Below are 11,503 nucleotides of genomic sequence, written 5' to 3' on the forward strand. Positions count from 1 at the left end.
AATAAGAAAGCTCTATATTAGATACCATGTTGGCATAAACGAGGGATTAACTACAGTCAGGGAATGCTATGCAGAACAAACACTTTAAAATAACCAGAAATTTACCAAGCAAATGGGGTGGGGCAAAAAAAGAATATTCCAACAGAGGTAACAGCTAGTATAAAGCACTTCATTAGAAAACACTGTAGTGTGGTGAAAAAGGCACCTGTTCAGGTCAGGAAAAGTGAATTAAACTCCTAATCCTAATTAGCAGTATAATCTGGGTCAAGTCCTTTAACATCTGATTTTTCCTCATCTACAAAATAAGGGAAACGGACTAAATGATCTTTAAGTAGTTTTGCTACTAGACAAATTTCTGGTTATTATTATTAATCACAATGGTTAACATTTATTGGCACTCACCATATGGCAGGGAAAATAGTATACAGTTTACATATATTAGGTAGGTATCATTATCCCCATTTTCCCCAATTGAGGAAACTCAAGTTCTGAGCAGTTAGCTAACTCATTCAAAGTGACCCAGTTAGTAAGAGAGCCACAGCTGGAGGATTTAATTGCAAAGCCAATACATTCAATCATAGTTAAACCAATCACAAAATTCCAAATTCCCTAAGGACAGGGAATTTGCTACTATGGTTTTTATTATGCTATGGGTAATATGTTTATTATCTACCTTTTTCTGATATCTAAATTTTTCAGAGGGCCAAGAATTTAGACCCAAGTATCAAAATATTCATTACTTTATATGGTCAAATAGAAATCTTTCCAAAATATATCATACATATCTCTGTTTAGATAAAAGTAGATCAAATTTTAACTTTTCTTGAAGCTCAAGGTTACATTTATACATATTAATTATTGTATGGTTCTGTGGAACTTTAAGATAATGTGACTCTTTTCTCTTCATTTTCTTGGGTCAGCTTATGTTTTTGTTTCTTCTCTCACTGCTTTCATTAATCACAGGTCCTCTACACCCTTGTAATGGTTTCTGGACTAAAAAAATAAATCAAGTTGCAAAAAAATTACTTTCAGCCATATTTCTCATTACAAGGTGGCTTTTGATGTAGTACCATAAAGTAATTCTTAATTATCAATTCAGCTGTGATTTGATGACCTAAGCACAACTTTATTGTTTCAAATACTTTGACACAGAATATTGCTTTACTGTACCATATCCTCCTATCTTAAGATACTTCATAAAGAATTAAAATCTAAAGCATCATGTCTTCACATGCTGCCAGCGAGCCAGAAAAAAAAAAAAGTTTAATGTTTATGAAGTCATATGGGTTGAATGTGAGGTAGGTTCCAAAAATGCTCCTTGTTTCCCTGAAATGATAGAAAAAAGGAAAAATCCTTATAGGAACCCTCCTGCAAAAATTCTAAAGAGAATATAAGAGAGAAAGTGGCTCTATCCCATACTAAAACATATTATGAAACTACCATTGAAACAGTTTAGTATGGATAGAAAAAGAGCAAGAAATCCAAACACATATTGGAATTTTCTTTATGATAAATAGTTCAGATTAGTAGGTAAAGAGGAATTACAATAAATGTAGAAACTGTTAAAAAAATACACAAACTATATTCCTATTTCACGCCTTACTTCAAAATAAGTAACAGAAGGATCAAATGCCTAAAATGCAAAAAAATGAAAAACAGAAGTTCTGGAAGAAAGACCAAATTTATTCATAATCTGACAGAGGAGAATAAACAGGCCTCTTTAAATAGGACACAAAATCCAAGTCACAAAAGGGGGAAAAAGGGATATACTTAACCACATAAAAAGTAAAGACTGTTGTAAACAACAACCAAAAAAATGAAGCCAAGAAACAAACTGGAAAAAATATTTGCAAAACATATGATAAAAAAACTAACTTCCTGGACTTCCCCAGTGGTGCAGTGGTTAAGAATCTGCCTGCCAATGCAGTGGACACAGATTTGAGCTCTGGTCAGGGAAGATACCACATGCCGCGGAGCAACTAAGCCTGTGCACCGCAACTACTGAGCCTACATGCCGCAACTACTGAAGCCTGCGCGCCTAGAGCCCGTGCTCCGCAACAAGAGAACCCACCGCAATGAGAAGCATGCACACCTCAATGAAGAGTAGCCCCCCCTCCACTTCCCGCAACTAGAGAAAGCCCACACGCAGCAAGGAAGACCCAACCCAACGCAGCCATAAATAAACAAACAAACCCAAAAAACTAACTTCCTTAATTTATAAAGGGCTCATACAAATCAATAAAAAACAGACCAATTACCTACTAGAAAAATGAACAAAAGATATAAACAAGAAATCTGAGGAAATGAATACAAATGCTAATAAAGTTCTGATGTTTGATTTCCTCATTAAAGAAATGCAAATCACCTATTCAAATGGCAAAAATGCAATGTCTTAGGGAATGATCAGTCTCAAGTGCTACTGATGTGTGTCTAAGTTGATAAAATTCATCGGGAGGGTCATCCAGATATAGCCTGAGAAGCTGTCAAGCATATGTACAAAGGTAATCATGATAACATACGCTGGAAAAAGATGTTTATCATGGAGCATTAGTTAAATAAATTATGGTATATCCATAAAATGGAGGTATGCACCATTTAAAAAGGCAGGGGGATGAATAAATTTCAATGTAGAATCTAAAATAAACTATTAAGGAATTAAAATAAGCAAAGTGCAGAAGTGTGTACAGAATTATTTTTAAGTGGGGAAATGGATGAATAAGCGGGTTTTCCAATGTTTCTCTGGAATTAATTATGTGAACCTGTTAAGTGTGGTTAACTTTGTTCACAGGGACTGGGGCAGAGAGCCACAGGTCTTGCATTTTCTAATCTGTTCCCGAGTTAATGTCACTTTTTAAAGTTAATAGGAATTATCTACAGAATAGAATTGTGCGCCAATTTTTGCCTTTTTAAATACTTTTCTGTCTTAAAAATACCTAATAAAATCTATATTTTAAATTAAAAAAACCACCTGGGTAGGGATAATGGGCAATGGGACCCTTTGTTGCACTTTATTCTATCAATACAGCTTTATCTCTTAAATAATAAGCATATATCATTTTAAAATTTAAATCAGCTTTAACATATTACACTTTAAATTGTTTGCCCTAGTTTGATAATGTTTAAAATCTCAAAACACTACATATGGACATCTGAGTGAAAACCTGTCTTCCAATGTTAAAAAGATCTTGCATTATTTTAAATTCAAAGTAAAAGACTAATAGAAAAGTATCTATACTAAACTTTCTGTATCTACTGAGGGCACCTTATACAAGCTGACCTACTGGCTTTCTGACTGGGTCACAAGCCCTGCTGCAGAAAGGGCATAACACAGTGACAAATTTTTATAAGAAAGAAACTGATAATTTAAAAAAGAAGCAAACAAACAAAAAGAAACAAAAAAGGAAACTGCATAAAACTGATACATGCAAGATAGTGTGAATCAGGACCTCTTTTCAATTGCCTATTTTATTAGGAAAGTGAAAAGTGATCCCAATAAGTCATGCAATTTCTAAAGATTAGAGTTGATACTTTTCTCTCAGGTTCAAGAGATCATTTTCTCTCACAAGGTGAACTATTGTTGCTTTTCAAACATACCAGAGTGTCAAAGGCAGGTGTAATGAGATTGGGGGCTGGAGAGGGAAAGGAAACCACAGAGAAAGGGAAGTTAGAGGCCTGATGTATAGTATTTCACAGTAAGTGAAACAGAAGCACATGTAAACAAGAGAGTATATATATCAGACCTACTGTAGATTCTAAGGTACTACTTATCAATATAACTCACATGCATTCACCTCTAAGAGAGTTGGATCCTCAAAACTAATCACAAAGCTCACCTCTAAGTAGTCTCAATGGATAATTACCATCCTGCTGTGATTATTTTTAATACTTACTCAATAATACAGTACTCCCTGAGTTACCTAGCATTATTGAGAAATGAAAGTCAATGGTATGCTGACATAAATAGCAAGGAGCTTTGAAGTCAGAGCTCTAGACTAAGTTCAAATCTCAGCTTCATTACTCAAGAGCTTTATGACCTTGGGCAAGTTATTTAATCTTTGCCTCTATTTCTTCATCTCTAAAATCTCTAAAATTGGGTTAACAATATTAACTATGTTCATGGGTTGATGTGATAAATAAATGAAATTATACCTGTACATGGCATCACAGTACTCAAATATATAAAGTTTTAAGAACATATCTTTTGAAAAAAGTGCCATTTGTTTAATTTAAACCAATCTGAATAGAAGTCTCAATACTTCAGTTAACTTTTGTTTCTTCTTAAGGCAAACAGACACAATTTAACTTTTCCTGTACTGTACAGGATCGTAATTATTAATACAAATTATAAGATTATGCATGACGACACATACAAAAAAGTTTCCACAAGCTTTCAATCAATCAATCAATTAATCAGTTTCTTTACAGACACTTTGAGAAAGACAGCACCTGACAAGACTTAAAAGTTTATAGCGGTGTCTCCATGCTAATTATTTCCAAATGTAACAATTTTACAATTAAACAGTTGAAAATTTAAAAAACTGTACCCCTTTTACTATTCCTTATTCACAGAGATAACTTGTGCTTGCCTCTTGCAAGCCCCTTTCTCATTTTCTTAATGTGCTCATGCTAAGCAACTGTGAGCTAAGAAGCCAGGTAACCATTTCAAGGCAGACTGATCTGGTGAAAAATATATGGGCTGTAGATTCAGACAGCTCTGGGTTTAAATCCCAGTTGTGCTACTTATTTTGTGACCTTGTTAAATTACTTAACTTCTCTAAGCTTCAATTTCCTCATCTTCAAAATGGGAATACTATTACCTATATTGAAAGGCTGTGGTAAAAGGCAAATGAAAATTTACATAAAAATCTTACAGAATGCTTTCTAGTACCTGGCAATATAAGTCATCCTGTCAATGGTAATTATTATTATATAACTAATGCAAGATGTTGAAACTATAGTGAAGTTAAGAATAAAAAGAATTTCTTACTTGGAACATATGCTTTTAATGTGTGAAATTCCTTGGCACTATACTGGAGACACAAAGATGAAAAAGGATATAGTATCTATCCTCCAGAGGCTCACAGCCTTTAATTAAAGACAGACATATAAACAAAATCACAGCAATTTGATAAGTGAAACTGTAAAAGAAGCAGCACTCCATTTGAAGTCAAAATGCTTCTCTGGAAGAGATGATATTAAGCTAAGAGGAAAAATAGCTCACCAGGTTGGGAGTTAGGGACTGAGGTGAGCTGACTTGGTCAAAGAGGATGAAAGAGCACATGTGAAGATACACAAGTAAGAAACAGCCTAGCAGGGTCTGGAGCAGAGAGCGTGTAGAGAGAGTTTAAAAAGGCAAGCATAGGCCAGATTTTCACGATCTAGTACGCCAAACCAAGGAGGAGTTGGCCCTTTTTTAAAATAAATAATGGGGAATCACAAAAGTATAAGGGCAGTGAAGAAGGTTGGCTGAAAAAGATAAGATGCTCAGATTCGTATTAGAGAGAGATCCCTCCAGCTGAGATGTTCAAGTTGATCAGGAAAGAGGGGGAGACTACAGTCAAGGAAAATACAGTCCAGATGGTTAAGCAGCAGCAACTAATCTAAAGTAGTGATGATAAGAATGTAGAATAAGGAATGGATGAGAGAGACTAAGAAAGGGAGTCCTGATAACACTCAGAAATTTGGGAAAATTCCCCAATTTCTAGTTTGGGCAAATGATTGGGTCATGATGTCATTAGTCAAAATGGGGACAAGAGAAATAGAAACAATTTTTGAGAAGAAAATGTGAGCGCAATTTGGAATTTATCTGAATGGCGCTATCCATTACGCAGTCCGGAGCTCAAGTGAGGGCCAAATTAACTCCAATGGGAGAAATTAACATAAAGGCAGAAATGGAAGGCAAAAATAAGGCACCAAGAGGAATCATACAGATTGAAAATGGGTGAATACTATTACTGCTCATGAATATCTTACTTTGCGTCTTTCTCTTGTTTTCCAATTGGACAAACTGCTTACGAAAGTGAGATGTTATTTTACTTTGCATGCTACTTTAAAACCATGAACGCTTTTCCACATAGGTCTACTTAATATAAACATATGAGTTTTCTGAGCATTGCGTCCAAATTCTTCACTATTATGCCAGGTTTAGCAAAGTGCTGGGGGCCTGAAAGGTGCACAAGAAAAATGGATGAATTAAGTAAATATGGTCTTTTGGCCAGTCAAGAAACCAATTTGTTTCAGATATTGTTTTAATGACACAGATGAATATTTAATATGGAGTAATCTAAGTTTTTCTTTATATGCTGCTTTTTCCATTTAGGAACATAACAATTTTCAATGATTTTGGAACTCTGAACTTATTTTTCAGAATTCAAGAAGTTACCCCAAACCAACAATTTATGCCTATCCATACTCCAGATTTCTGTATAGAAGTCAGAAGCAGATAGAAAAATACAATTATTGTTTTTTAAAATATTAATTTTAAAAAAGGGAAATACTAAAATGCTTCACCCACAGGTCCATTCTTAAATGTTAGCAATGTGAGAGATATTCACAGGAGTACTCAGAAGAGTATTTTTAAAGATTCTCACCCCTTAGAAGGAAAACTACACAAGTCCAAATGTTTCTTTACGTACTTTCTTTGTACACACTCAGATAAATGCACATTACATAAACTTAGAGAATAATAATGTGTGCATAAATTGGTGGATGAAAAAGGTAAATCAGTGAATAAGCAGGGAAGATAGAGGCTGAGCAGAAGAAACCATGTTATGAGGACCTGAAATGTGAAAAGGCACAATAAGGGAGCTCAGTCAGAAAAAAAATGGAGTGCTAGTTTTTGGTTGTTTTGTTTTTTATTATTTTTCATTAACAAAGCAAAAGATATTTGAAGAGACTCAAGTTACCCAATAAAAACTAAGAAAGGAAAAAGCTCAATGGTCTGTTCATAGAATTACTTTAGAGTCAAACCTTTTTGGATAAACCAGTTCTTAATACTTTCTTTTACTTTGCTTTGACTGTCTATCCTTCCCTCTCATGCACATTTTTTTTGTTAATGACAGTAAGCAGTATGGTAGTAATAGGGAAAAAATCAAAATCAAACTGAATAGAATGACCTAATTTAAAAACTAACTGAAAATAAATTAATCCATTGGTATTGGCACATATTTTTACAAAAATGTTTTTGTGTGATTGAAAACTATGCATAATCTGCCTGGATGTGGACCTTGGGAATGTCCTGCTAGAAATCTTGATATCATAAATTTTCACAATTACAGTTTAGATTGTGAGAGACTGCATGGAGAAGTTAAGGAGTCTAAGTTTGGGAGTCAGCAGTTTAGTTCTGCCTTCGTTTGTTCTCTCTATAACTTTGGATTTTTTTTTTCCTCTTAAGTACCCTGCATCTCAGTAATCTTATCTGTAAAATGGGACTAATAAAAGGACTTACTTTACAAGACTCACAAGGATGATACTAAATAATATAACAGGAAGACACTATATAAACTTATTTTTATAGCTGCAAGCTCAGTACTTAAGAACTTTTCATATCTCAAGAATATCAAATAACCTAGGTTCCACCATTAACAGAAAAACAAAAGCCCACTCACTTCCAGAGTACTTCAGTGTCCCACCACTGGAACCATACCATGGACTGAAGTGTTCCAAGTAATTTCCTTCCTTTAATCTTAAGGGAAACATCCAAAAAGTCCGATTTCAGACTATGCAAAAAGTCTAAATTGTAATGGTACTAAACAGAGTAAAAACTATCAGTAGCTTGCCTTGCACAGTCCTGTAAGTTTTAAGAAACTCTGCTTCTGGTTACTTGTTTCTAACAGAACTCTGAAGCAAAAACATAGCAACATACCAGTGGTCATATCCTTTGAAGAACTAAAATCTGGATTGGCTTCTTACACTTTTAGCAGGTGAGCAAGATGCCCTCCCTGATCATGTCATAAAGCCATACTTTTTAGAAGCAAGATGTGCTCCATGCTTAGGTAATAAAGTCATACTTTTGTTTTGAAAGATTTCTTTTTAGATCACCATACTAAAATCACATGTAAGTTCTCTCCTAATTACACAATGCACAATTTCAGGGTCCAAAGGCAGGCCAGCTTGGAATTTTAAGTTTACCACTTGATCACAACGTGGATTCACATCTGGGTTTAGGTTTGAGATTAGCTTTCTTCATCATGATTCTACCCCCAAGAGTACTGTGACTAAACTGCCTTACTATTTATTACACATATAAGCATTTCTGATGGAACCAAGGAGAAAGACAGAGTAACCAAAGTTCACACACTTGTTTGAAAACTGCTCAGATAACTTAAAGACGCCCAGATGCTAAATGACAACCTTACCACTGGAAGCAAAGAAGTTATTTGTTTTAGCGGGGGAGAGGGAAAAGGCCACACCCAAAGTTAAACGACTTCACAGTGAAGTGATACCAAGTTTCAGAATTTTAACTACTGCTATTTTCGGTACTCTTTTTCACGGTCAATGAATACTTTAAATTCATAACAGGCCCAAAGTTAAAGAAAACGTTCCTCTGACCCTAATCACTTGTTACTTCATTCAGTAGTGGGCAGGTCCAAGATGGAGAATTACCTCGTCCAGAAAAAGATTTAAGTGTAACTCTGGAGTAGAAAAGGGCCGAACTCAAGTCATCAGGGCTCGTAAGTGACTCTAAAAGAGCGGGTCACCACTCTCCCCTCCCCCAAGAAGTCGGGAAGGCAAGAAGAGCCTGACAGTGTCACCACGGCAGTTACCTGACACAGAACGCGACCGCGTTGTGTGGACCCATCTTTCAGTTTGGACGCTCCCTGCCTCCCGGCTCTCTCGGTGCCGCCTCCACCCGGGAGGTCTCCCCCACCCCCGCCCCCGCCAGCCCAGCTCCCAGCAGCTTCCTCAGCCTCCCGTCCATCCCACCTCCGTGCTCTCGCGACTCCACTCATCCCCACGTACCTTGGCCACATAGTCTTTCACCTCATCCAGGTCTCCGTTTTTCAGGGCCCACATGAACTCCTTGTCGCACATTACTGCAGCGGGGCGGGCCGGCTAGCCAGGCAGAAAACGAGGAGGCGGTGGCAGCAGCAAGCGGATACCGCCGGGCGAGCGGGAGACAGGGCCGCGCGGAGCCGGAGCAAAGAGAAGGCGGGGTAGGCTGGCAGGCGAGCGAGGCAGTTGGCCGCGGCGACCGTTAGGGCGGGAGAAAGAAAGTTTTTTGCGGCCACCGGGCCCAGCTGAGAAGGTTCCGCCTGGCCGAAGAGAAGCTGGAGCGCTTGCACTTCCGGTTCACTCCCCGCTAGGGCCCTCCCCCAACTTCCTCTTCCTCTTCCCGTCGGCGGAACGCCCCGCTCGGGACCCCGCCCCGACGGCCCGCGGCCGAGCGCCCCGCGTGCGCAGGCGCAGTGGCTGGGACGGCTGGCGGAGATTGCTGGGGGAGGAGTGGGCGGGTCTGGGAGGCCAAACAAGGGGGTCGGAGGTCAGGAAGGGCAGAAAGTGTGTGGCGGGAGATTTAGGGTATTCCAGAGGGGATCAGGACGTTTCTGTGCCCCATAAGCGGGAAAAACTTAAGAGAAACCCACAGCCTTGGAGGGCATGTTGCTCACCTTCCTAGTGTGCAGTAGGAATGTTTGATTTGAATTCCTTGCCTTCTCTTTTCTTTCCCTCCTCCCCTCCTTTTCTTTCTCCTTCCCTCGCTTCCTTGCTCCTTGCCTTCCTTCCTCTACTGTCAAGCATCCTTTAGGCTCCTACTGCATGTCAGACTCTGCTAGGCACAGAGGCTGTAGTAAAAAAGATGGCATAAACCAATTCTTGCCCTCAAGGAACGCTTCCATACTTATGACAACAATGTGAATTCAGTGTGCCAATACTACGTGTAATGTTCTGTGGAGGGAAAAACTCTACTCATCTCCCCGACCAGCAAATGATATCCAGAGACTAGGAATTCAGTTTGATGCCATAGGGCAGAGCAAACTTAACTGACCGGTACAATTTGTGTTTTTTTAATTTTTTTGTTCGTTTGTTTTTAATGCTTTGAAGCTTCAGGACCATTCTAGTGAAACCGGTTCTACTCTTCCTAGAGTTTGGCTGTAATACCCTGGGGCACAGCCACCAAATGAATTGTGCCTCAACCCTAATGACCCAGGCGTGCACACATGAACATAAAGAAAGCCAATAAAAATGCTTATTGGAACTATTATATATATATGTATAGTCCATTATTTATGACCCACTAAACGGATAAATGATAAACTACTTTACTAGGCTTGCCATATAGAATAGGGGTTCAGAACACAGACTGGAACCAGAATGCTTAGTTTTGAATACAGGACCCAACCTTTGTTAATTTTGTGTCACCACAAGCAAGTTATTTAACCCTGCCCTGTTCAGTTTTCCATATTTGTTAAAGGGATATGACAGTAGTGTTCAATAAGCGCATATATATATATACGCCTGTGATTTAGAACTAGCAAATAGAGATAGGATTCAAATCAAAAGAAAAATCTCCAAATATTTAATAGCTACCTTGATTGTTATTCTGTTAATTTTACTTTCTGACAGAAATGCAACTTCACATACCTAATGATGATACATTTCTGGGAACAAATCTCAAGGATGAATTTGCTAGGTAAATCCTGGAGTTCCTATCTCTTTTCTAATTCCCACCTGTGTGATCTTTGAGTTACATCCTGCTGACAGCTCTTGGTTTATGTCTCTAGCCCAGACTTCTCTTATGTGATCCATTCTGATATTCAACTTCTCACCCATTTGAATGTCTCAAACTTAACATGTCCAAAATAGGATTTGGTCTCTTCTAGATTCTAAACCTAGTTGTCCCCTGGACCATGCCTTCTCTGTGAATGACACCACCAACCACCTTGTCACTAAAACCAAACTCTATCCAGGCCTCTGTGAGCCCTCTTGACTAGGCCTCAACCTTCGTCTATAAAGACTTGAATAAACATGAACACAGGCCCTATCAGCTCAAGGCCACATCCTAAAATAATGCCAGTCCCCCTTAAAGTGGCTGCATGAGAAAATTCAAGGCTGCCAAGGCCCCTGTTTGTTCCAGTCAACACCTGAGGATGGGACCTCTCTCCCCCAGTCTGTGTAGGAGGGTAGAACCCTAACTTCAATGATTGCCGCTAGCAGACACAGCTGGCCTAATCGCATTTACACTGACTAATCTTTTGTAATTTTTTACTTCCCTGACTCTACAGAGCCCCCACTCCACCACCCCTCCCTCATTCTCCCTTCAAAACACCTATTCATCTCTATACAAATGGAAGTTTTGTTCAGTTCACGTTGGACTTTTTCCCTATAGCAATATTTCTTACTGATAAAAATCTGTCCTTACCACTTTAACTAGTGCCCTGCTTTGTTCATCCTTGACAATGGGAGTCATATATAACCCCTGCTGTTCCCAACCTTTCTCTTATTCCATCCATCAGTAAGTCCTTCAAAATATATCTTAAATTGTTCACTTCTCACCATCTTCCCA

General features: G+C 38.3%; 1 protein-coding gene across 1 annotated transcript in view; it reads right to left on the reverse strand.

The window, feature by feature from the left end:
- Positions 1-9,283, reverse strand: part of MTPN (myotrophin) — a 61,927-nt gene extending 52,644 nt beyond the window's left edge. The window contains exon 1 of the mRNA XM_029233537.1: positions 8,962-9,283. Within this exon, the coding sequence (XP_029089370.1) occupies positions 8,962-9,033 (72 nt within the window). The 5' untranslated portion in view covers positions 9,034-9,283. The remainder of the gene's footprint in view (positions 1-8,961) is intronic.
- Positions 9,284-11,503: the final 2,220 nt, after the last annotated feature.

This window comes from Monodon monoceros, unplaced genomic scaffold, assembly GCF_005190385.1.
Source record: "Monodon monoceros isolate NGI ecotype Baffin Bay Population unplaced genomic scaffold, NGI_Narwhal_1 Super_Scaffold_2, whole genome shotgun sequence".
Classification (NCBI taxonomy): Eukaryota; Metazoa; Chordata; class Mammalia; order Artiodactyla; family Monodontidae; genus Monodon; species Monodon monoceros.